The sequence below is a fragment of the Balaenoptera physalus genome (assembly GCF_965194825.1).
Source record: "Balaenoptera physalus genome assembly, chromosome: X".
NCBI classification, from domain to species: domain Eukaryota; kingdom Metazoa; phylum Chordata; class Mammalia; order Artiodactyla; family Balaenopteridae; genus Balaenoptera; species Balaenoptera physalus.
In genome coordinates, this window is record NC_138903.1 from 48,344,472 (window position 1) to 48,370,941 (window position 26,470).

The 26,470-nt window shown below is 48.0% G+C and overlaps 2 protein-coding genes across 6 annotated transcripts in view; both read left to right on the forward strand.

Moving 5' to 3' along the window:
* Window positions 1-2,629: 2,629 nt before the first annotated feature.
* On the forward strand, window positions 2,630-10,960 carry MAGED2 (MAGE family member D2). 5 transcript variants are annotated; one of them, XM_082445176.1, is made up of 13 exons: window positions 2,630-2,775; window positions 4,283-4,356; window positions 4,723-5,214; window positions 5,788-6,096; window positions 6,217-6,280; window positions 6,540-6,619; window positions 7,256-7,350; window positions 8,041-8,120; window positions 8,214-8,256; window positions 8,601-8,663; window positions 9,746-9,860; window positions 10,233-10,639; window positions 10,826-10,960. In XM_082445176.1, exons 2-12 carry the CDS (start codon window positions 4,312-4,314, stop codon window positions 10,629-10,631), a joined length of 1,785 nt encoding a protein of 594 aa, XP_082301302.1. In that variant the 5' UTR covers window positions 2,630-2,775; window positions 4,283-4,311; the 3' UTR covers window positions 10,632-10,639; window positions 10,826-10,960. The 5 variants fall into 5 exon arrangements, with proteins under 5 accessions (XP_082301302.1, XP_082301305.1, XP_082301303.1 ...); XM_082445179.1 differs by lacking the exon at window positions 2,630-2,775 and adding an exon at window positions 2,818-2,842; XM_082445177.1 differs by lacking the exon at window positions 2,630-2,775 and adding an exon at window positions 3,331-3,407.
* An 8,731-nt stretch (window positions 10,961-19,691) lies between these two features.
* Window positions 19,692-26,470, forward strand: part of ITIH6 (inter-alpha-trypsin inhibitor heavy chain family member 6) — a gene marked incomplete at its 5' end in the record, with an annotated part of 35,047 nt that continues 28,268 nt past the window's right edge. Inside the window, 2 exon segments of the mRNA XM_082445676.1 lie at window positions 19,692-19,925; window positions 24,950-25,066. Coding sequence (XP_082301802.1) covers window positions 19,692-19,925; window positions 24,950-25,066 — 351 coding nt within the window.

The window sequence follows — 26,470 nt, forward strand, 5'->3', positions numbered from 1 at the left end:
AGAGTCAGACATTTCTTGAAAGAGTAGTTTATGCTCATTGTCAGGAATACCTCACCTGCAATTCACATCTCAACTCACTGCAGTCATAAAACTGCTGCATGGCACAGACTCCCAAACAGTGGCTTCAATAAGACATACATGTATTTATCTCACTTAAAGGAAATCCAGAGTTAGGCAGTCCAAAGTTTGTATGGTGGCCCTATGAAATTGTTAGAGATCCCGATTCTTCTCAGTTTACTCCTCCACTATCCTTAGGGTGTGACCCTTATCCTCATGGCCTTTATTCCAGGAGGCCATGTGTCCAGGTAAAACTCAGATTTTCTATTTATAGGGAAGGAGAGGAGAATGTATACTGGAGTAAACAGTTATCAACCTATGCCACAAGTGTGAAACTATCCCCTCCGAGGTCACCAGAGACCAGACCACTACCTGACTGCTACAATCCCTATACATTTTTCAGGACTTTTCTTGACCTCTGGGTAGTATTCAACACTATTGACCCCTCCCACCTTTTGAAATATTCTCTTCCCTTGGTTTTGTGGCATTACTTTCTCCTGCTTTTCTCTCTGTCTCCTTGGTCATTACTTATCTGCCTCTCTCCTGGGCTCCTTTTCCTTCACCTATGCTGAGGTTGCTGTTGGCCTCCAGGCCTCTTCCCTGGGCCCCGTCTCTTCTAAGGTTTTTATTCTTCCCAGGCCCAGGGAAGAGCCGTTAGTATTCCATATCTTAGTGAAAGGGGTTACCATCTACACATTTGATCTCTCAAATTAGATTCCCAAGAGTTTCCTTTGACACTTCCCTCCTCCTCACCCCTTTCCCTACATCCAATTATTCATAAAGCCTTGCTTTTTATTTCTTTAATATCTTCTGAATTCAATCACTTCTCATGATCTCCACTGCTACCACTCTAGGCCTAACCACAATCATTGCTTACCTGGATGACTACTCTCCCTTTTTCCAGGAAGACATCTAATTCATACTCCTAATGGGTTAGGCAGCTAGAGTGGTGTTCTTTCTAGAACACAAATCTATGTTGCATCCAAGCCTAGAACCCTTCAATAACCTCTCAGTGTTCTCAGGATCAAGACCAAAGTCTTTATCTTGGCATTCAAGGCTTGCCATGATTTGAAAGGGATGGGAATTTGGGATACTAGAACTGGAAGAAAGGAAGGGCTGTGTCTAGTGTGAAATAAAGCCCTGTAGATGGGGGGAGAGAACCTAGGAGGCAAGAAAGTGGTGAGCTGATGTCACAAACTTGGAGGGAGCAACAATTTAGAGAAAAAGTCAGGAGAACAGAAGCCCACCATGAATATCTGTGAAGTATGTGTATACGTGTGCATGTGTATGTTGAATTGTCCATAGAACATAGGGATTCATATTTTATTTGCATAATAGAGGAAAAGGTGACTTCATAAAGCAGAAGACATAACCATTTGAACTACTTTTGATATAGGAAACATATTGAATATTAATTCTATAACTGACCACTGTGTTGACTTTTATTTTGGTTTCTAACAACATTAATTGATGCTCTCAGGGTGTCCAGGTCTGCATTCATATACTCTGTAATTAATGATAATGTTGTCTACTTTCAATTTTTTATACATCTTATTTTGTTCTCTTGAATAGACCCAATTATTGATACATATGTGAATTTATTACGTGGTAAAGGTGCCATTTCAAATCAGTGGGGGAAAAGATGGATTAATTTGCACATGGTGTAGGGATGAGGCTATATTTTTGGAAAATAATTAATCCTTATACAAAATAAATGTTGGAGTGATCAAACATTTAAATGTAAATAATTAAGCCATAAAACTGCTTGGAATAAAAGCAGTGATTATTATAACATAGGAGTGTGGAAAGCATCTCTAAGCATGAAGCAGAATCTAGTCATGGTAAAGGAAAACCTGATACATTTCACTACATAATAATTAAACCTTTTTGTATAGCAAATATTATCCTAAATAACATGAAAAATATTTGTAGTATATGCAACACATAAACGTGCAAGAGACATTGCTGGTGGAAATGTTATTCTGTGTATCTTTTTAAAGTTGACAAGTTTTGTATCAAAATGGAGTCAGCACTGCTTGTAATAGTAAATAAAAAATGGAAACAATCTAAATGTCTATGTATCTTGGACTGGTTAAATACATTATGGGACATTTACAGAGAAAAGATTATGGAGCAGTTAAGAAAAATATGCACTATGGAAAGCTGTTTAGAATATATAACTTGGAAAAAAAAACACCAAACCCTGGTCACAGAACAGTAGGTATAGTGTACCATTTGTGGGGAGAAAACCCAAATAATTAGTATATAAATAGAAACAAATCTGGAAGAATGTATATCAAAACGTTAATAGTGGTTGTTTCTGGGGCATGAGATAAGGGTGGCCTTTCATTGGTATGTTACATATTTCTGCATAATTTGAAATTTCACAACTACAACACGTTACTTTTGCAATAAGCAAAAAAATATATATACATAAAAATAAATATATTCAATGAATGAATCGCTTTGAGGCGGTGGTTTTGGTTTGGAATGGCTTCAGACCGAGCCTGGTACAGTGGCATAAACACGGGCTTCGGCGTCAGACAGCCCCGAGCGGGGCCCCATTGCCCCACCCCCGAGGAAGGAGAAGGGGGGTGGCAGGGGGCTGCGGAAAGGGGCTGGGCTGGGCTGGGCTGGCTGCAGCTCTAGTCCAGGAGGCTGAGACTTCGAGAGGGACTGAGAGAGGGCAGACGAATTCCGGACTCGCTAGAGGACAAGGTGAGGGACGTTGAGATCGGGGTTTCCAGACAGTGGTTCCAGTCCACTCGAACCTAGAGCCAGGCAGGTGGGCAATTTTTACTGCACCACTGAAGCTAGGGGAGAGGTTACTCGGAGTGGGATGTAGGCAACGAAGACGACCGAGAGAGTAGGAGGCTGTATGGACTGGAGAGCAGAGGCTAGTTGAGGAAGAGGGGGAGAAAAACTGGGAACCGGGCGTGTTAAGTAGTGGATGGAGAATATGAGGGGGAAGGGGAATACTGAGGGGAGGTGGAAATTCAGAGAAGAAAACAGGGGATGTAGAGAAGGGTTAAGGAATACTGGGGGAGGGGGTGCAATGGTAGCATGAAGGAGGATGTAAGGAATGGGAATAAGGAATTCTGTGGGGTAAACAGGAACGGCGATGGAGAAATAGGGAGCAGGGAGCAAGGCAGAGGGAATACGGAGTGGTACGGAGTGGGGGATAAGGAATGAGGAGCGGGCGGGGGGAAGGGCAGACTGGCTGGGACGGAGGCCCCCTAGGGAGGCGGAAAGGGGCGGGACCACTTCCGGCCTGGAGGGGGGAGGGCAGTCTCTGAGTTTATGAGGGGCTTAGAGGGAGTGGACGCACTCAGGAGTAGTAGAAAGACGAGGTGAGCAGCGAGGCCCAGCTCTGGATCCGAGCCCGGGAGGGGTCGGCCCCACCCTCTGGGATCTGGAGAAATCCTGCTCTAAGGACCGGATCGTACCGGATCCATCCGGCCGGGAAGGGAGGGCACAGGACCCTGTTTGGCTGGGCCCAAGATGGAATCACTAGCTCAATACTGATTTGAGGAGGGGGGTGTATTAGGGAAGGGGCGGAACCAAGATGCGCTTGGCCCCTGTTTGGAGAGGGGCGTATAATGAAAAAGGGCGGGACCGGACGGTGCTGTGGACTTGGGCTGGATGTCGGTAGGGGAGGGGCCTGGACCACCAGACGCTGCGATAATTTGAGAGGGAGGCTTGTCGGGGAGGGGGCGGGACCGAATGGTACTACGAACTTGGAGAGGGGCGTGTTGGAAAAAGGTACTGGACTGAGTCTCTATTACGCATGCGCACTATGGGTCTCTGGAAAGGGGCGTGTAGTGAAGGGCCAGCTTGGAGACGAGCCAGCTGCCGAATGCGCATGTGCACGGTGGACATCAAAGAAAGAGCTTCTGCTGGGAAAGCGGGCGGGGCTGAGATGGGCCCTGCAACGGATGCGCATGCGCACTGTCGACTTGCGGCTGGGGGGGGTGTGCACTGGGAAAAGGGGCGGGGTCCTCAGAGCTGCCGCGCTGGCACATCTTCCTGGAGTAGGGGAGGGTACGGCTGCAGAGAATTGAGATCTAGGCGCTCTGGATTACTGAATTTGAGAACGGAGTCCTTGGGGGGTGGGGGGAAGGTTTGGGATTGGGACCCTAGGGAAGGTGGGTATCAGCCTCCAGGCAGAGCAGGAGAGAGGACGTTAAGTGAGCTCGCCTCTTGACCCAGGCCTTCTCTTCTTCAGGCTCAGCTCTTGCCAGGCCAACTTGAGACATGTCTGACACAAGCGAGAGTGGTACGGGTCCAACCCACTTCCAGGTAAGCCCTCCTTCTGCCCTCTCCCTAGCTGCTTTTGCTCTCCAGCCCCTGTTGCTGCCCCAAATCTCTTGGCACCTCCCCTCCCCAGCCCTTCTCCATCTACCTCCCTGCTTCGTTGCCGCCTCCCTCCCCCAAGTAGAGGGAGGGAGGAGGGAAGGAAGGAGGGAGGAAGGAAGGCGGGAGGGAGAGTAGGCCCGCCCCTCTTCTGCTCAGAGGAAAGGGAGACCTTGTTGGGCTGAGGTGGTCAGAGCACACTGCAAGCGGGAGTTAGTATGGGTCAGAGAAGTGAGGCCCTGGAATTTTGGGGCCATTTGCCTAGTTGGGGGTGGGGAGAAGGTCTGTGAGCTTCCCTGTTTCCTCTTGCAGGCTGAAGCTTCAGAAGAGGACCGTGGCTTGAAGATGCAGACCCTATTGACAGTGACCCAGAACTTGGAGGTCTCAGAGACACCGAAGGCCTCAAAGGCACCAGAGGTCTCAAAGGCCATGAAGGTCTCAAGTGCTGCAGGAGTTTCAAAGACCACAGAGGTCTCAAAGGCCACAGAGGCTCAGGAGGTATCTGCCACTCAGGCCTCAGCTACCACTAAGCTGACTGATACCCAGGTTCTGGCAGCTGAAACGAAGAATCCGGCAGCTGAAACCAAGATGCAGAATACTGACCCTCAGGCTGTGACAGTGCCTGCTACTGAGACCAAAAAGGTCAGCTGTGGGGCTGATACGAAGGTCAATACAAAGACCCTGGAGACTGAGGCTGCTGCCTCTCAGGCTCTGGCAGATGAACCTGAGCCTGAGGGTGCAGCTGCACAGGCTCAGGAGAATCAGGATACTCGGCCCAAGGTCAAGGCCAAGAAAGCCCGAAAGGTAAGACCCTTGTCTTTCTATTTCTCTCAGTTGGCTCATGGTTCTGTAAACCTTTAGAAAGTTCCCTCTGCTCATCAAGGCTGTGGCGGGACACTAAGAGAAATGTGATATAATTCCTGTTTTCAGAAAGCTTACAGACTGGTGGGCACGTGAGACAGGAATACGAACAGCTGCAATCTGAACGAAATGCAGTTTATATTTACATATTAGCTACCATATGTCAGGCCTTAAGCTAGGCACATTCACACAGGTTATCTCATTAAATCCTGAAAGTAATCTAGTTTTGTAGAGAAGGAAGCTGAGTCCCAGAGAGGTGGAGTGACGTGTCCAGGGTGGTATAAGCAGAGCCAGTGGTGCACAGAGGAGGAGGAGAAGCCTCAGGCCCCACCCTTGGGTTGCTTCTGGCCTGGTGGGAAGGTGAAACTCCTGCTTGGAAAACAGTGAAAGACAAATCCAAGACTCAGGCTGTTACTACAAGGATGGGATTAGAGGGGACTTCAGGAAGAGAGAAGATGAGGAAAAAGGACCATCTGCACCATCTGGCAATGTTGTGCTTGCTCTCCATTGATGCAGGTGAAGCATCTGAATGGGGAAGAGGATGGCAGCAGTGATCAGAGTCAGGCTTCTGGAACCACGGGCGGCCGAAGGATCTCAAAGGCCCTAATGGCCTCAATGGCTCGCAGGGCTTCAAGGGGCCCCATAGCCTTTTGGGCCCGCAGGGCATCAAGGACTCGGTTGGCTGCTTGGGCCCGGAGAGCTTTGCTTTCTCTGAGGTCACCTAAGGCCCGTAGGGGCAAGGCTCGCCGCAGAGCCGCCAAGCTCCAGTCATCCCAAGAGCCTGAAACACCACCACCTCGGGATGTAGCCCTTTTGCAAGGGAGGGTAAGAAACCTGTCCTCTCCACTCAGCGTTATTCACTGCTTTGCCTGCCCTCTTCTCTGCCATCCTCTCAAGTCTTCTGCAAGCATGTTTTGATCGTTCCATCTTTTCCTCCTCTCCCAGGCCAATGATTTGGTGAAGTACCTGTTGGTTAAAGACCAGACGAAGATTCCCATCAAACGCTCAGGTAGAGTTCTACTAACCCTCCTTTCCCCCAGCTCTGTTCTCCATTGCCCTCTCCCCCATGTGCTGAGGGCATTTCTTGCTCTCCTGCTCCCACTTATGTCCTCCTAAAGTTCTAATTTGGCAGTAGTAGTACCTCTGTTCATTAGCTCAGAACCTGTTTGTGCCACCCACAGCAGGGTTGGTAAAGGGTCTTTAGTTTGGGTATGGGGGCCACCCGGCTTCACTTCTGCCCAGGTGCTCGCAACACTCTCCCCTTGCAGACATGCTGAAGGACATCATCAAAGAATACACTGATGTGTACCCTGAAATCATTGAACGAGCAGGCTATTCCTTGGAGAAGGTGAAGGGGCGGACCTGGGGGATGGGTGCAATGGGGTAGCCTTGAATCAAACAAAGGTGTACATGTCTCTTCTGGGGGGTACCACAGAGACTAATCCAGCCCCATCACTGTGAGGATGGGCAGACAGTGGCCTAGCAAGGGGCATAGACTAGCTTGAGGTCACACAGCAAGTCAGTGGTAAAATCACAGCTAGGACCCAAGCCACCCAGCTTAGTCCTGACTTCTGTCCACTGCTGGACATGTCCTATAATGTACTTCAGATGCTCATCTCTCCCTTTCATTCCCCACTCTCTGGCTGCCTAGATTCCCACTAATCACAAAGATGATGTTGATTAAAAGTAATGCATTTGTTGCCTGTTTGCCATGTGCTGGCCACTAAACTAAGTGCTTTAAGTGCATTATCTCACTGATGTTTCTCTCTCTGTCTCACACACACACACACACACACACACACACACACACACACACACACACACACACACACACACACACACACACACACACACACACACACACACACACACACACACACACACACACACACACACACACACACACCCCTAGGCACAGGGGGAGCTGTGGGATGCCCAGGAAGCTGAATTCTGTGATCTCACAAGCTGTTTTCCCCATCCGCAGGTATTTGGGATCCAATTAAAGGAAATTGATAAGAATGACCACTTGTATATTCTTCTCAGCACCTTAGAGCCCACTGATGCAGGCATACTAGGAACGTAAGCTGGGAAAGGGCTGCGGTGGGAGGGAGGCTTCTGCTTTTGCCCATGGTACTACTCCATCCCTGTCCTCTCCCCACATCCCCTTAGGAAGTCAGGAAAGACAGAGCCTAAAAACCCCTATTCTAGCTCCTGCACGTAGTTGGAGCCCTGCACACAATAGTGATACCTGATTATGATTGACTGGAGGATGTAGAAGCCTGAGGCAGGTCATTCCTACTGTCAAGTTTTCTGTATCTCCAGAAGCTTCCCTGTTGTTGCTTGTCTCTTCCTATTGACCTTGGTAGAGTGGTTCTTAAGGGAGGGCTTCCTGATATGGGTGAATCATGAGGGTTGAAGGGCAGGAACATCAGTGGGGCCGTGCCTAGAATTCTTTTGGAGCTGAGGGGTCTGGAAGAGAAAGAAGGGACTCACATTGGCTGGGTGTCCGGGTTGTACTGGGTTGACAAGTACAAGTACAATTCTATCCTCTCAGCAACCTGGGGAGAGGAGAATGTGATTTTCCCATTTTATGAATAGGAGAGTCTAAGTGCCTTGCCCAGGGTCACATAGAGCTTGAAGCACAGACTGGGCAGAATTCTCTCATATCTGAAGAATCTGGGAGAAGCTAGCCTAGTGAGCTGGCTGGTGTGTTTTTTTTGCAGATGGCTGCTGGATGTAAACCTTCTCTCTGTCCCATTATTCCCCTAGGACCAAGGACTCACCAAAGCTGGGTCTCCTCATGGTGCTTCTTAGCATCATCTTCATGAACGGAAATAGGTCCAGTGAGGGTGAGTGGCTGGGCTGGCAGCTGAATGGGGGATCATGGTCGGAATTCCACATGTTCATTTTCTATCCCTGTTTCCTTTTGCCTCCCCTTGCAGCTGTCATCTGGGAGGTGCTGCGCAAGTTGGGGCTGCGCCCTGGGTATGATTGGGCTCTGTCAGTGCTTGCTGTCTGTGTTGTCCTTTGGCAAGAGAAGATGGTCCCAGGATTGCATCAGCCTGGTGGTCTGGTGGAGTGGGCGGGGTTGCTGGACTGGGTAGAGGGTCCAGGGTTCTGACCTGGGTGGATGGGGAAATGGTCCTGAACTCTGCTGTCTGTCTCACTGACTCTTGGGCTTCTGTGGAGCTTCCATCTTATGTTGGAAGCCTCTTTTCCATGTTGGAAATGTCTCTGCCCACATCTGGGAAGTGCAACAGCCCCGATTATATTTATCTATGTATGCAATTATGTATGTATGTATGTATTTTATCATTTTCTGCTGTCAGGATACATCATTCGCTTTTTGGGGATGTGAAGAAGCTCATTACTGATGAGTTTGTGAAGCAGAAGTAAGTGTCTGTCTAGTGTTCCTGTGTTCCATGCATTTTGCCTGTCTTAGAACTGAGTAATAAAGCTGTGGTGCACGTGCGTGTGCGTATGCAGGTGGTAGTTTATTCCTGAGGTAGTGGCAGAGAACAGAAGCACACATTTCCTGACCTACTTGTACTCTCACATATGCCTTTGGAACAATTCTTCAAGGGAGGGATTGTCATCACCAGTATTGTACACGTGAGGAAACTAAAGCTCAGAGAGGTGAAGTAATTTGCTCAGGGTTATTATACAGGTAGCAAACGGAAGAGTTGTATTTAGATCCTGGCCCCAATACCTTGGTTCTTTTTTACTATGCTAGCTAGGGCTTCATAGAAATTAATCTCCATAAAGAAATGCCATAGAATGGTAGCTTTAAGCAGCCAGGTACTGTGCTGGGGTCTTGACTAGTACATCTCATTTCATTTTCATAACTACCCTGCAGAATAGCTGCTGTCACCTCATCCCCTGTATCAGTTGAGGAGCCTAGGGCTCGGAGAGTGGAAGTCTGAGCATGGCCCCGGCTGGTAAAGGATCCATTTGGACCTGAAGCCCAGACCTCCTGACTTTTCTGGCCAGGGCCCACCCTGTTCTTGGTCCTTGGAGAACATGTGGGCACTCATACAGGTGTACCAGCACACACCTGTGGGCTCACACACAAATGGTCGAGAGTATGTATGGAGTCCACTGCTCTTGGTTGACTGTTTCTTCCCGTACAGTCATTTTCTAGGGTGGACTGTCCCCGGGTTCAGCCAGGCCACGGACGAGCCCCGTGGTGGGGTGTGCTCAGAGCAGGGGGCCTGAAGAAATGGCTCCTCTGTTTACAACACACCCAACAGGAACCTGGGTTATTGTGACAAGGGGCACAAAACTCGTGGCCTTCCTATGAACAAATACCCTACACGTGCCCCCTGCCCCTCCACGTGGCTGCTGGGCGGGACCAGTGAGGGCTGAATATTGGAAGAAAAGCTGCAGTATTTAGTGGGGGAGTTTGCCACCTAAATGCATGAGTGGGCCATGAGTGGTCTTACAGACATAAAGGCTTTGAACCTCTCTTTTCAAGGTACCTGGACTATGCCAGAGTCCCTAATAGTAATCCGCCTGAGTATGAGTTCTTCTGGGGCCTGCGCTCTTACTATGAGACCAGCAAGATGAAAGTCCTCAAGTTTGCCTGTAAGGTAATTGGAGAGCTGTCCAAGCTTGGCATACCAAGAGCATGGGGTGCCACTGTTTGGGGTAGGCTGTGTGCAGAGCAGCCTGCAGCTCATGCATGAACATTCTGAAGCCTGTATTAATGTGCAAACACTTTATCTGAATAGTTTAATCCTTACAACTGACATGTCACTGCCTTACTGCAGATGAGAAAACTCAGGCTCAGAGAGGTTGTCAGGTGTTATGTCCAAGGTCGCAGAGATAGTAAGTGTCAGAGCAGGGATGGAATATTAGGTGTATAATTACTAGTAGTATTTATTGTATTACTATAATTTGCATCCTGTAGGCGCTCAATGCTCAGATTCTGATCCTTCAGATGGTTGTTATTCCTATTTCAGGTACAAAAGAAGGATCCCAAGGAATGGGCAGCTCAGTACCGAGAGGCAATGGAAGCAGATATGAAGGCTGCAGCTGAGGCTGCAGCTGAAGCCAAGGCAAGGGCTGAGATTAGAGCTCGGATGGGCATTGGGCTCGGCTCTGAGAATGCTGCTGGGCCCTGCAACTGGGACGAAGCTGATATTGGACCCTGGGCCAAAGCCCGGATCCAGACGGGAGCTGAAGCTAAAGCCAAAGCCCAGGAGAGTGGTGGTGCCAGCGCTGGTGCCAGTGCCAGTGGCAGCTTTGGTGCTAGCACCAGCCTGACAGCCACTCTCACGTTTGGGCTGTTCGCGGGCCTTGGTGGAGCTGGTGCCAGCACCAGTGGCAGCTCTGGTGCCTGTGGTTTCTCCTACAAGTGAGATTTCAGGTATCTATTTAGACTTGGGGGCAGCCGGGCCTCATGGGAATGGGATGAGGAGCTGGGTGGTTATAGGAAGGCCAAGGTTGGAGGACCACATGGAGAGTGTGAGAAAACACTACTTTTGGCATTTTATTCCTTCTTTTTTGGTGGATATCAATTGACTTTTTGATTTTCTTTTACTTGTGTTTTCAGATATTCCTAATCCCAGCAGTCTTTCTCTTCGAGCCAGGGTGCATCCTCAGAAACCTACTCAACACAGCACTCTAGGCAGCCACTATCAATCAATCGAAATTGACATTTTACATTAAATCTATTTGCCATTTCTGAGTTTATTGCTTTTTTTGGTGGGCTGTCACATTTTGGTATCACATTTTAAAATGAATTGGGAAAGTTTCCACCTCAATCTGTGCTTAGCTTTAGGTGACATTGTCAAATTCAGTAGAGCAAAATTAGCATGTTTCTCTGGGATAGGTTGGGCCCCATCTCTAGCCTATAGAGCAGGCAGGATTGCAGTGGTGTGAGGAGTCATGGGGATTGTAGGCATAGAGGGCACACTTCGAAGAAGAGCCCTGAGGTGGGCAAGTCTGGAGCAGAAAAATAGAGGAGATTGAACAAGTATAGACTCTCCTTTTGAGAAATTTGGGTGAGACAAGAAGGAGGGAGAAGGAGGTAGCTAAAGGGAGATACAGGAACAAGTAGGGATTTTCTTGGGAAAAGAGAGAGACTTGGGCAGGCAGGAGCCAAAAGACAGGGAGATGTTGAAGGCTGACTCGTGCAGCCCAGTCCCTGAGGAGGTGGGTGGGGAGGACCTGTGGGAAGGGACTGTACAGAAAGGACTTGGAGAGGGGACTGTGGAAGGATGTTAGGCAGTGGGGAGGCCCCAGTAGAGCATGGAGCCCATGGTTTTTGGGAGACCCCTTCCCCGTGGCAAGGTGCTCAGTAATCTTGTAGGAATCAAGATGAGTGTTAGTTTATTCCAAGGTTTTCGTTCTGTTGTTTGGTTGTGGAATAAGGACAAGACCAAGGGCAGTGAGTGTGAGTCTGAATCTTCGTTACTGTATCCACAGTGTCTGACACATAGTAGGTTCACAGAATGGTGGAAGAGATGGACCATGGGACCCAGGCAGGCTTGGTGAGGAAGATGAGATTGTGTGACAGACTGGGAGACAGTGCAGGGGTTTGTGGACAGGAGCCTCTGAAGTCTATGAACAAGGCAGAACATTAAGTGAATATACTAAGTGCCTGCTACGTGCCATGTTCTAGGTGTCTGGGAAGGAATGTTGAGAGAACTGGAAGGATAAACTGGGGCACTAGTCAGATGGTCAGACAATGGGATGATTATATTTAAGAAGACAGCAGAGAGAACTCTGGGTGATGGGAAGGTCCAAGGAGTAGGTGGTTAAACGGGAGAGAAGGTGATGGTTCCTAGACATGAGGGGTCAATGGCCTGCGAAGATGGAGTATTGGTTGGGTTATCCATTTGGACAGTGAAATCACCCAGGATGGAGGCAGGAGTTGGGGTAGGGAAGAGCACTGTGAGGCAAGTGCCAAAGTCCCCTCGTGTAGTTGAAGATGTCCTCCCAGCTCCAGTGCCCACTAAGGCATGCGGCCCGCAGGCAATCAGAGATCCACCTTTGCCCTGTTTTGGGGAGTATTTCCCTGGACCTTTCTTTCCAGGAAGCTCTCATCATCTAATTGCCACATTACCAGACTCCTTATCTGGGACAGAGTCTTGCAGACAATGAGGCTCTAGTAACAGCTGCCTTTCCCCTCCTGTAGACTCTGTAAGCAGTAAAGGAACAAGGTTTGCTGCTTAGGGAACAAGATCTAAAAAAGAAAAAGCTGCACCTGGAGCAAGTTAGTTCCTTGCCTGTGGTCATGAATTGAGACCTGCTTTTGCTGACGAGGTGTTCTTCACTGGAGGCAAAGGTTCTTCGATTAATTCCATAGGCCATGGTCTCAGGGTGGATAGTACCTGGGAGAGGTAGACAAGGCCAGAGGCAGCTTAGACCTAGGAAGGACTCTCTAGTGGGTGGGTACCACGTCCAGGGCCCTCTCAGACTTCCAGGTGATGTCCATCTGAAAATGGAATGGGCTGGGGGGGGGGCGGTGATGGTGAGGGGTGACAAGGAATTTGGGGACTATGATTCTAATAAAAATTTAGTTCAAAGTGCTTGATAGAGATAAGGGTGAATCAGTCATGAAGAACTCTGACCTTCCCACTTACCTTCCCTCTGCAGACCACTAGGTTTGCAGGGCTCCCTACCTCTTCTCCTTTCCTACAAAGCTTAGACCTTGACAGGACAAGTGATGGACTTTTTCTCACTACCCAAGTGTAAGGACTGAAGGCATGTGAGGCAGGGAGGAAGAAATCAAGTCCAGTTCCAGGCAAGTGGGGAGTGGCCAGAACTAGGAAGAGGGAGTGCCAGGGGAAATGGGGATAGACCCTGGTTCATGGTTTTTGTCACCTTTATCAGCTTGGAGGCCACTACTACAATGAAAGAACTCCCACAGTATATCATTAATTCCAAATAATTCTAGAATGTATCATATATCCTCCATTTGGCTAGGAGTGGGAAAAGGCCCTAGAGCAGTTTATCTATTTTTTATTATCACTCCCCAAGAAGCCTATTTAGACATTTTTGTCCTAATTGCTACCCCCCATGAAATTTGAATACCACAGATAAACTGTATATCTATTTAATAACTATGTACATTTGCACTTTATACATAAGAAGATATTTTATTCAATACAGGGTTTATAATGACTAAATAAAATGTTTAAAAGTTTAACAATTTGTAAAAGCTATGAACATTTAACTTTATTTGCTGAGCAACTTTAAATGTAACCTATTTACACTGTAAGGTATCAGAGTACATATGTAAATTAGCAATTTATATAACTGATGATATTAGCAGTGTAATCAAAATTTTAAAATACTATTCAAAACTTATTTTTTCAGCAGAAGTAAAACAAATGAAGTTTTAAATTAATTTCTTAAAAATTATTTTTAGTGTAATTAACTTTTAAGTGTTGCTGGATATGAGAAAACTTAACTAGCTGCTGGATATTCATTCAGGTATCATCAACATTTTTCTTTTCAGTACTTGACATAATTAGTGATAGATTGAATAACTTTTGTAGAATTAAATAAAAGCCATTTTTCTTTAATTCTCAAAGCCCAAACAACACACAGAGCCACTGAGGATCAAACATAAAGGCAGTCAATGGCAGCCAACAGGCACAAGCAGGTCACTTCTGCAAGAATGAGCAATAGATTGAAAGTCTTCCAATCATAGCCATCTATTTGCCATGGTTCTGTAGTGTTGATCTTGCATACATTTTGTGTATTTTCCTCATTGTTTCTCATGTGAAACCCAAGAAAATCCAGTAACAGAAATTAAATATTAAAGAGTAAGATTCCTCAGGTAGGGCTGAGCTTTAGAGGGCCACAAACTATTGTAATTTTTGTGAAAGTTTTTTGTGATTTTTGTCCCCCACAAAGACCAATTTTCACTCCCTTGGGGGGTGATTACCCACCATCCTATCTGCCCTTTACCCCTGCATTGAGAATAGAAACCCTACAGCAACATTTCACCTGGACTCAATAAAACAAAAGGTAGAATGAATGCTGAGTGGGGTGTGGGGAAGAAGAGAGAGAGAGAGGGAGGGGGAATGAGAGGAAGAAAAGAAAGGAAGGGAGGGAGGGAGGAAAAGAAAACAAATATCTACTAGAGACCAACCATTTGTGAAAACAAAATGGATAACAATATTTTTCTCCAAACTTACACTTTCAAAAATGCTTTGGTTCAACATAATACTATTAATCCATGTACAATTGCCATTCATCCCTTCAAAAGGAGATGACCCCAAATCTTATTACCTACTATCTCCAGCCTCCAGTCTAGGAATTTTTGGGTGATGTCCTTTCCTTTTCTACCTACCTCGCAACCCATTCTAGATATGCTACAAGCTATGAACTAGATTGTACATTGAACCACCATGTCCTGTGAGTGTATGGGTATTGTATCATTTGGATAATCTTTGGATCATCACTGTGTATGATGTGGATGAAGGTACTAGGGGATTTCCTGGGACTCATATATTCATATATAGAAGGTAGATTAAGCCCTGCTCCAGTGGGTCCAGCAATCCTGAACTGCAAGTTGTGTGTTATGCTCCTGAGACCCTAGAGGTTGCCTCCACAATGACTGTGTGGAATCTGAGCTCTTGGGGGTCCTACCTGTATTGGCTGGCTGTAATATGCATTGACCTTTTGCCACTGAACATGGCAGTGCTAGGATCATGCAATGAATCTCCTGAGTTCCAGACATGCTCTTCCCTACCCCATTGTGTAGCAGAGAGATTCCCTATTTCCCCTTGATAGTTGGGACCACTCATCCCAGCCACATAGTAAACACCCTTTTCTTTGCCTATTGGTTCAATGTCATGAGGAACTCCAAATGGCCAGGTGGAAGTCTCAACTTCCTGTGAATCAAATTTTTGCAATTGTTTCACTAAGTGAAGTGATGAGAGGTGCCATTCCCATTTCCACCCTTTGATTTCTAGACCTATGTATTCTGTTTATGGGAGAAAGAGCATCATATATTGGTTGTTGATTCACAGAATACACTGAATTCTGCAGGATAGCCCCCAGACCTCACAAAGTGTTGTTTCCTAACTGTCACCAGAACTAAATCTTCCATAGGCCATCCCACCCTTCTGCAAAGGCGGTTGCTTATGGGTGATCACCCATCGTCGTTAGACCATTTGTCTTACCTCTTTCACTGTGAAATGTGTTCCTTGACCAGAAAAAAAAATTGTATGGGATATCTCAATGATGTACAAAGTGTATAAAGTAATTAGAAAATCCAAGGATGGTGGTGCTGGTAAAAGCACCAGGGAAGGCAAATCCATTCCGGAATATGTGATTATTTCCATAAGGATAAATTGATGCCCACTCCCTGATGGAAGAGGTCCAATCCCTCTGTCATCCAAGGACTTGTTGGTCTCCCCAGGAAATGGTGACATATTGGGGTTTCTGCTGTTGAGAAATTGGGCACTCAACAGTGTTGGTAGCCAAGTCAACCCATGTGATGGTAAATCCATGTCAAATCCCTGCATAACATCCATCCCTTCTACAATGGCAGTTTTGTTCACTGGCTCATCTAACAAGCACTGGAATGTCTAGAGAAAGAGGTTGACAGATTTCGACAGGCTGGGTTATCATGCTCCCTTTTGTAAGCATTCACACGAGACACAAATATTCTCACACTCAGCCCATTCCGAAAGATCCGTTCACTTACTCCTCATATATACGTATGCAAAGCAATTAGACTGTGCCTTACACATAATAAGTGCTCTCTAAGTATTTTGCTGCCTTGTTGTTATTGCTCAGGTCTCCAATCTTGTTCCTTCCCAGTGTCTGACCATCTGACAAGACTGTTAATTGGCATTGATCAGTGCCCCGGCCAGGTCACTTTCTGAATTAAGAGATCAACCAGACGCACAGCTCCGAGTTTTGCCTCCTAGGAGAATTTCCCTTCCTTACTTCCCATCAGGGTCACATCTAAGTGGGGCTGTTAACTTCCAGTTAGTCCCTACTTATCATACAGCATCATCTGCAAACCATGCTCCTGGGTTTTTTTCTTCTTCAGTGAGCTGGTTATTGGGAACTCACCACAAGGGCCTAGAAGTGAGCTGAGGGAGAGCAAGCAATGTGGCACGAGTAGGGACTATGGGAGTTTGTGCCTCCTATAACTCGCTTTTGCTTTCCGGACCTGCTCCAGACTGACTTTATTTATACCGCTACTTTTTGGTGATGGAATGTTGTTATTTTATTTATTTATTTTTTTAGAATTTTGGTAGGAACTTTATAAATTTATTTATTTAGTTATTTTTGCTGTGTTGGGTCTTCGTTTCTGTGCGAGGGCTTTCTCTAGTTGCGGCGAGCGGGCGCCACTCTTCATCGCGGTGAGCGGGCCTCTCACTATCACGGCCTCTGTTGTTGCGGAGAACAGTCTCCAGACGCGCAGCCTCAGTAGTTGTGGCACACGGGCTTAGTTGCTCCGTGGCATGTGGGATCTTCCCAGACCACGGCTCGAACCCGTGTTCCCTGCATTGGCAGGCAGACTCTCAACAACTGCGCCACCAGGGAAGCCCTGGAGTGTTGTTATTGCCTGTCCAAATTTATGGCTTGGCGGATCAGATGACACCAAGCTTAGGATGGGCAGCTCAGTTTGCGTGGTCACTTGGGGTCCCATGGTTAGGTGTTCAAACTCTACCAGGGCCAGTGATTTAACTCAATCATCAGGTGCCAGTAGCTGTTTCTCAAAAGGAGGGTAATTATTTGACAAAGAGCATGGCTTATGCTCCAAAACTCTAGAAACTTGTGCTTTGATTCTCTGCTTGGGGCTTGTCACAGGCCCCACGCATCATCCCAATCTGTCACAGACGCTCACTCAACTCACTCAGACATTTACTTGTTCATTCCACAAACCTCTGCTAGTGACTACAGTGTTCATGGCCCGTGCTGGGTACTGGGGTGGCCTGTTCTCAAGAACAGTGAGGGGAAACAGTGACAGCACCAAAAGGAACCACTTGCGTTTGTGGGAGCCCAGATGAGCAAGTGATTCACCCTTCTTCTGCATATAGGCATGTTATTAATCACAGATGTTGTGTGAGGAACATCTGCACAAATGTACAGTTACAGGCACACATTTTTATGTACAAATATAGGCATTGTGTACACGCATGCTAATTATGGAATACAAGTCAGCAGTCAGTGTGCTCTGGTGGAAGGAGTCCTGACTGGGAGACAGGCGACAAGGGTTAAAATACCCCGGCTCCCTCACAGGGTCCCTGTGTGGCCTGGGGCATGTCCCTGGCCCTCTCTGGCTTCATGCCTGCTGCCTGTAACATGCGAAGAGCATTAGCTCACCCAACCTGGTCTTCGTGAGCGTCACGTTAGATAGTAGACGGGTAGCACACAGAGTACTTTGTGCCCCAGGAGACATGTCTTCGCTAATTTATCTTCAGTTTACTGATTGAGTGAGCCATCTGCTTTTTGATGGCATTCTGACTGATGAAGAGAGTAAATGGGAAAGAAAAGGGGAATGAGTGAATGTGTGAGTAAAGGAAAGAGTGGGTGAATGTAATGTGAGCAAATGCATGAATGAATCAGTAAATGTGAATGAGTGAATGACTGAATGAGTTGATCAGTAACCTTTTCCTATTTATTCTACTAAAGGATGCAGAGGCCACACTTGCTTTCCTCTGGAATCACCACTGAGAATGGAAGGGCAATGGGAGGACAGTGTGAAGTGCAGGCTGCCCCAGAGGACATCATCTCAGGCCCTGTATGCCAGAGAGACATCCTGGCTGCCAGGCTTGCTTCAAACTTCATCTCAAGGTGTTTGTTTGTCTGTTTGTTTGTTTGTTTTCATCTCAAGGTGTTTGAAGGCCACACTGGCTACAGTAGAATCGCTATGTGAGCTGTCAGAATACAGATTCCTGGACCCTACCCTCCTGGAGTCTGCTTCAATAGGTTGGGGAGGGGCCCAGGAACCTATCTTTTTGACCCATTTGCAAGTGAACTTGATGTCCAGTCAGATTGGAGAACCACTGATCCGGCCTAGACGCCTCCGCTGAGGGACAAGTGGACAGGCACAGAGAAATCACCCATGTCATGTGACCACTCTCACTAAACTGTTTAGCTTCGGATGTCCTACCTTCTTGGACCCTGCTGACCCAGAGAGACAGTATGGAATACAGACAGGAGAGAGACAGACACAGACCTGGGTTCAAATCCCAGCTTTGACCTTCTCCAAAGGTGGGGCAGCAGGCAAATCACTCACTGGCTCTGCTTCACTTTTCCCGTCTGTACGATGGCGACATGCAATCGATGGCCCAGGACCACTGTGAGAATTTGAGAAAATTCCTCTCTGCAAATCACCGGTACAGAGTAATGAAGACCTGATGATAATTGTAATCATTAGCATTATCGAGCACTTACTAAGATCCAAGTATGGTTCCAAATGCTTTACATAAATGATCTCATTGAATTCGCACAAACACTGTCTATGAAAGAGGAGCTATTATCCTTCCTGTGCTACAGATGAGGAGCCTGAGGCTTAGAGAGTGTGAATAACTTGTCCAGGGGCCCACAGGCAGCATCTGAGTCCTTGGAGCCTGCACGCTTAAACCCTGAGCTATAAATGGCAGCTCCCTCCCCCCCTTCTCCTTAAAGGTTAAAACGGAGGGGAGAGCCAATCCTGTGGGGATAAAACAGAACAAAGACCTCTGAAAGGAAGGAAGCCAAGGGAATGTATGTAAGCAGGCGCCTCAGAGAGTATGGGGGCTCAGTTTGCCCCTAAGCTTCCTGACAGCTGTAGCAGGAAAGGGGGGCGGGGAGCAGAATTCCCTAGTTTCCATTTTCTGGAAAAAAGGAGGCACAGAGGCATGTCTAAATGGACATTTGTCTTGGGCTGAAATTCCAGAGGAGTTGATCTTGTGGCCAGCTCAGCAAACATCCGGGACCAGAAGTTCATCTGTGATTTCATGAGGCGCTAAAAGTCTTATTCACACACGTGATTCTGAGAGTCAAGAAGCCAGAGGGGGAAGAAAACACATGAAATTCTATCTAGAAGAGAACGTTGCTGGGCTGCAGTTTCCCACAGCAGTAAGGGGCATGGGAGGAGACCGAGGCCCTGACTGTGTATCTGTCTCTCTCCACAACACACACGACACGGTCTCTCCGGGAGGAGATCCAGGCTCCTGGGGACGTGACACTCCTCCAGAGACTGGGCTCCCGGGATGGATGGCAAATGAGCCAGGATGAAGTTGTGGGTGAGGGCCAGGCTGCCAGAGCCTGGGAGCTGAGTGGGGGCTGGGTCTGTCAGGCTGGGCTCGTGGAAGAGGCAGAGTAGGGGGAGCTGGTTGTAGGATTGGGAGAGGAATGTAGCATTTGGGCAGGTGGAGGGGCGTTGCAGGCAAAAGGGGCAGCAGGTGGTGCAGGGCTTACTTCTCACCCTCCCCAGATATTGCCTCTTTTGATGTCCCTTTACCTGGCTTTCTGCCTGGCGAGCTCTCCATCCCACCTACCCCCTCCCCACCCATGCAGGTGAGGCTGACTCGCCCCCATCCACCAGGATTGAGAGGGGAGAGACCAGTGTCCGAATTACCGTCTGCGCGACACTGCAAGACCAGTCTGCCTTCTCCAGTTCAGGCATCAGGGCCGACTTCGTGGTCCAGTATGATGTAGTCATGGAGGACATCGTTGGAGACGTGCAGGTGAGAGGGCCAGGAGAATGGAAAGAGCGTGGGCTCTGGAGTCAGACAGGCCTGGGAAACAAGGCGCTGGCCTCCACAAGGTGCGCGTTTGTTTCTCCCTAGGGATCAGTGAGGACTAGTGAACACGGACAGGACGGTGTGTAGCGACACATGACTTCACACCTGGTGAAGCACATATGTCCCCCAAAGAGTTGGAGACCCGGAACTGTATAAACTGAATCAAGATCCAGTTGAATACATTCGTAACTGAAGCAAGTCATAGCCCACTCTTAACCAGACCTTTTGGAAAGGCAACCATTGGCCAGTGATTAGTCTCTCCCACTTTCTGCAGCTCTGATACTCTCATGTTCTCTTGGGCTTTCTGGATGTCTCTAAGTTTTAAAAATTCTATTTGCCTCACTTGAGCCATTTGCCTAAACAGGGAGCCCTTAAATTCTGAGCTCACACACTCACGAAGAACGTGCAGAGGTCCCACGCTCTACCAGAGGGGTAGAGGCTGATCCGGGACCCTTGGCTTGACAACAACAATTGCATGGCAGCCTGAGGTGTCTGGTCCCAGCCTGCTTCTCCCACCACACCTCTCACTGCCTCCAGCACACAAACCATCCTCCAGCTGCCCCACACCATGCCACACCACACACCAATGTCCCAAATCACCTGCACCCGCCAGTCATCTGTGCCTGATTATGTGCTCATACTATCTGCCGCCCTGGGAATGTCTTCTCCCTCCTTTCTCCACTGGTGAGTGTCCTCCTCATCCCTGAAAACCTTGCTTCAGGGCCACCTCCATGATGACCCCACCCCACGTACAATTCCTCTCTCTGCTCTGGGCTAGTATAGTGCTTTGGTTACACCTCTCCTCATGCACTTACTTACTCATTCATATGTAGACTCATCTCCATCAAGCAGGAAACTGCTCTAGCCCAGTCCTGCCCTCAGTGACTCTGGGAAGTCAGGAATGAGTTGGACACAGCCGTAATCTCCCTTTGGAAATGTCCCATCCTGAGGTAACCCAATACATAGAGCCAGAGCAGTCATAAAAGGTTCTAAGGGCTGTGTATAAATCTGTAATGGGTTACGTATGGATACCACTGAGGAGGGTTTCATGAGAGCCTTCCTGAACGAGTTGGCCTTTAAGTTAGCATAGGAAAACTGAATAGACTTTACCTCCACCTGGACCGATAGGATGAAGGGGAGGGCATGCAGAGAGAGGGGAATAGCATATGCAGAGGCACAGAGGTATAACAGAGGCCTGATGTGTAAGGGGAATAGAAGGAATTCACCCTCTCAGAATAGGAGCTGAGGGTATCATGCCAGTAGGTGGCAGCAGGGCCTTAACCTGGTGTTCTGGGGTGTGTGTGTGTGTGTGTGTGTGTGTGTGTGTGTGTGTGTGCACGCACGTGTGAACTGAGGCATTTGTCTGCTTGTTCATTCTTTACCTCTCCCACCATTGCCTGGAGTAAAGATACAGATAGAACAGACGGAACTAGGCATTAAATAGTACGACTGATACTCCCATCCACTGTGTGCTATGATTCCTGCATCCCCCAACCAAGAACCCCTCAATTCACCTCCCATTTTACATGAGTATGCCCGCCTTTCAAAGCCCAACACATTCACTCCATGGGCACCTAATCCGGTATGCCCACTGCTGGCTGATGTCAGGAACCCTGAAGTGAATCACACACAGATCTTATTCACTGTCTCCAGGTGAAACAGAGAGACACGAGAATGACGCAAGATGAGAAGTGCTTTGTCAATGACAACATAAGTATGATGGAAGCCATCATGAGGGGTGAGGAGGTCAGGGAGCCTGACCTGGGTCTTAAAGAATTCAAAGAAGTGTACCAAGTTGGGAAGGGGGCTCTCAGAAGGCAAAGGCAGTCTAGTAAACTGAGGGCTGCATGATACAGAGAATGGAGGCTGGAAATATCCAGGGGTGTGTAGGGAACTACAAGTAGATTGGAGTTCCTGGAGTGTTGATTTGAGGCCCAAGAAATGCTAAGAGGTGAGATTGAAGGCCATGAGTGTTACAGGGGCTTGATAAGGAACATAAAATTTATGTTGAACATGCCCAGGGAGCCCTGAGAGGGAATGACGCTATGAGGTTTGTGTTTTGAAAGACCAGACCGTGCAGCTGCTACAACGATGCATGGATGGGAGGGGCCGCAGGAGAAACAGGGAAACCCGAGGGAAAGGAACCCTAAATTTGGGCTTCGTTAGTTTGGGATGGCGAGGAGGGGTGGACCTGAGACATATCCAGCAGATCAAAGCAGCATGAATTTGTGGCTGGTTGGATGTGAGGAGTGAGGGACACAGGAGGATTCAGGGGTGACACTCAGGTTTGTATCTGGAGTGACCATGTGCATGATGGTGCCTCTAAAAGACAAAGACACGCAAGGGTGAGACGGGAGGAAGGTAATGAATTTGTTGTTTGAGCAGCATACATTGGAGGCTTCAGCCATCCAAGGGAACAGGTCCAATGGTGAGTGGGTATGAAGTTGTGGAGGGGGAAGAGTGAAGAGCATTGGACTGGGGTAAGAGCTGTGGGGTCAGCAGTGGAGATTCAGGGGTTGAATCCAAGAGAGCTAGGGAGGTGACCCAGGCCAAATGTATAGAGTCGGAAGAACAGATCCAGGACGGCAGTTGCTAAGGTAGAGCTTCCCAGTCTAGGAGCTATTGATCTCCACAGCCCTTGGGGTATCTGGCCCCACGAGCTGCCATCAGCCTATTCAGGGCTCTAAATCCCCACCACTTCCCTCCACTGTGCTACACAAACGTAATCATTTTCTTTGCATGCCATGACAGACAAATATTAGGCAACACTGTTTAAGGGACAGGGGGGGAAATGCAGATGAAGAAAGAGACTGAATCCGATGGGCCTGAGAGCTGGTAGGAGAATAAGGACCGTTCATCATCTCTGAATCTCAGGGGAAAAGATTCTTCTGAGGACCAGAAGTGATTGTCAATTGTGAAATAATATATCAGGGAGGTGCAGTCTGATGAGGACTGAAACACACCCACTGAGTTTTCCAACCAACTGGTCGTTGCTACCTTTGGTGAGAGATGGATCAGCGGTGGGGCTGGAAGCCAGTCTGCAGTGGGCAGAGGAGTAAACCGGAGGTGAGAAGAGCATTACAGCTGTCGAGTTCATTACCTTGGCATGCTACTGGGAAGAAAGGAGCTGATTTGAAGTTTGGGTGGGATCGGGATGAATGGAGGTTGTCTTAGTGGATGGAAAAGACACCAACATAATTTTTTTTAAATTAATTAATTAATTAATTAATTTCTGGCTGTGCTGGGTCTTCGCCTCTGTGCGAGGGCTTTCTCCAGTTGTGGCGAGCGGGGGCCACTCTTCATTGCGGTTGCGCGGGCCTCTCACTATCGTCGCCTCTCTTATTGCGGAGCACAGGCTCCAGACGCGCAGGCTCAGTAGTTGTGGCTTACAGGCCCAGTTGCTCCGCAGCATGTGGGATCCTCCCAGACCAGGGCCCAAACCCATGTCCCCTGCATTGGCAGGCAGACTCTCAACCACTGCGCCACCAGGGAAACCCTAACATTTTTAAACTCTAAAGAAGACCCAGTCAGGTGCATGGGCTGGGTTGGAGAGTAGGAGTCTGGCTGGTGGAGGAGGTACTGGAGGCTGGGCATGCATGGGGTCAGGGAAGGATTGTTTTGTCTTTCAGTAGAGGGAGGAGGCATATAGGTGTGTGGACCCTGTGCAAGGGTGGGGTGGGCAGTCCAAGGGACATGGCCTGGTGCCCTTAATTTTTTCATGAGGAGGGAGGGGAGGCATTTCCTGAGAATGGGGTGGCATGACAGCTGAAGGGAGTGTGAGAGGTTGGTGACCTGGGTCATGCCTCTGGTTTATATAATAGGATGTGAGGTGTGGGGCCACTGGTGAGCCTGGGACCATGGAGAGGTAGGAATGTGATTTTCCCAGAAGCTCTCACCTACCCAGGTATGGGAAGAACACAGAAGGACAGCTGGACTCTGCCTGTGGCTTGGGCAATTGCAGGATGGTTGACCCAGGGCTTGGGGAACTGCTGTAGAGTGCCAGGAAAAAGTGCAGACAAAGCCTACGCTTGTGCTTGTGAATTAATTCAAAGGCTGGGGTGGAGGGGAAGAGCAAGATGTCCTCCCATCTCCTTCCTGCTCTCCACCACCCCCCTCCCGCCCTCCAAGACGGGAGGAGATAGTGTGTCCAGCTTTGTGACCAGAGAATGCCTGAAGGGCTGAGAGGAGAATAAGCTGGTTATCCCAGGACAGAACTTGCTTCAGGCTCCTGGGCAGCACAGACCCTCAGCAAGCCTATACTTCCTTAGGCTGAGCTGCCACTGGTCCTGGGGGCCCTTCCAGCTTCCCCCTCCGCTTCCCTCAACTGTCCCAGGCCCCAGGCTCTGCAGAAGGAGAGATGGAGTGGGGGAAGGGGGTCAGCAGCCAATCATATCCCCGATAGCCCAAGGCATCTGCACCTGGTCTAACCAATCCCCTCTGAACAAATAGCTCACTCAGCCTCTGCTCCCTCCTCCCCTCCCTGCTCTGCCCAGCAACAGCAGAAAGGAGGTTTAAGGAGGAGAGGGAGGCCCTGCAAACTCCCAGCCCCTGGCAGCAATGGAGCCGGGCCTCAGGCTCACTCTATAGAGGGAGGTTAAAACAACACTCTCAGTTCCTGGAGCCCAGGCAAAACGTCCCTAGGGGCCCTCAAGACTATGCAAGCCCAGCTCTCACAGACAGGAACTCACATATTACAGAGATCCTGATCCCTGGAGCCTTGGGCCACAAGCCAGTCTCATTTTCTCCACAGCTCAGGGGCAGGCCCTGGGCTGGCAGCCTGACCAGCAGAGATACACTTCTGGTGGAGGAGATGGACATTGAGCAAACAATCCCACAAATGCCTATTTAATAGCAACAGTGATAAGGCCTAGGAAGGAAAAGAGCAGGGTTTTATGCAGCAAAATAAGAGGGGACTTGATTTAGACTGGCTTTCACAGTTTTTGTTCATTCCACTTCTTTTTTCCCAGATTTGCGATGGCTATTTTGTTCATTACTTTGCACCCAGAAGCCTTCCACCTGTTGAGAAAAACGTGGTGCTTGTTATTGACGCGAGCGGCTCCATGTTTGGTACCAAAATGAAGCAGGTAACAAGGACCCTGGGGATCGTTCATAGCTCTTGATTTAGAAAGCTCAGAAAGCAGAGAGTGCTGGTACAGTGGTTCCCTGAGACAAGACACCCTGCCATCCCATCACCTTTGGACCTTATAGGCCTAGGCCTACCTTAGAGTCTTGGTACCTTACATATCAGGAGCCATGTAGACATGGAGCCACAGAATCCTAGGAACACTGAAACATAGGACTATGGGGCCTGAACCCATCATGAGCCTCAACCACAAACCTCCAGGTCTCATAAAGGCCCAGAGTCATAGAGACTTTGGGCTAGAGTACTCTGGCATCATAAAGCCTGAGTCAAAAACATTAAAATTGTAGTCATTTTAGATTCAGAACTGTCAAGGGACCACAGCTTTGTTTTGCTTGGTTTTGTTTGACTATATAGTCAGAAGAATACAGTGCACTGGCCTTATAGTGCTTAGAAGCCATAGAGTCCTGGGTCCATCTAGGCTTCAGTCTTGTACCCCACCTACAAGAGCACCCTTGAAACAGAATCCTGGAGCCATAGGCCAAAGAGATTTTGACTTTAGAGCCTGAATCCATAAAGTTCTGGAAGCAGCGTTTCAAACCATAGTACTCTAGGGTTCTAGAAATATACAGTTCTAGTGTCTTGGGACAGTGTAACCTTTTTACCTTTACATTTTGAACCACAGAGTCCATGGGACCTAAGGCTAACTGACTTGTGTTTTATGAGAATATAACCATACTGGGAGAAGGGAAGTATTGAAAACTGTCTCCTCTAGCCTTTAATGTATGGGAAGGGATATACCCAACTCCAAACCTTTTTAGTCTTTCCATTTCATCTAAGGCAGGAAAAAAGCTGAAAGAAGTTATGATGAGCATATTCCAGGGGCTAGGTGCCCTAAAAGACTGAGACCTAATCCTAGAACTATAGAATGTTTCTCCTCCCCCCATGCATGACCACCATATCAGCTGGGTTCCTGTGTAAAAGCAGGAGGTTACAGTTGAAAGAACTGGAAGCCTGTACTCTATTTATGGAAGAGTCTCTAGGTAAACCCAAGATAACATAGGAAACAAAAACAAGGACTCTAGAAACAATTTTAGCCTCTGACACCCGCAAATGCAGCAACCAACAAACACAACCTAACTCTTAACAAGATAAACATAAAACCTCACACTAAAGGTCTATTTACCTCAGTTCCTTTTACCTCATACCTCATGTCTGGCTTTCAACAAAAATATACAAAGAGTACTAAAAGGAAAAACACAATCTGAAGAAATGAATCAAGCATCAGAACCAAACTGATATGGCAGAGTTTGGAAATTATCAGGCCAGGAATTTAAAATAAGGATGACTAATATGCTAAGGGTTCTAATGGGAAGAGTGGGCAACATACAAGAACAGATGGCAAATT

Excerpts from the sequence above, each read along its gene's own strand:
- MAGED2 (XM_082445176.1), top strand. The coding sequence starts at position 4,312 with ATGTCTGACACAAGCGAGAGTGGTACGGGTCCAACCCACTTCCAG. Across the intron at positions 5,215-5,787 it reads AGGCCAAGAAAGCCCGAAAG|GTGAAGCATCTGAATGGGGA; the intron begins GTAAGACCCTTG and ends CCATTGATGCAG. Across the intron at positions 8,121-8,213 it reads CGGAAATAGGTCCAGTGAGG|CTGTCATCTGGGAGGTGCTG; the intron begins GTGAGTGGCTGG and ends CTCCCCTTGCAG.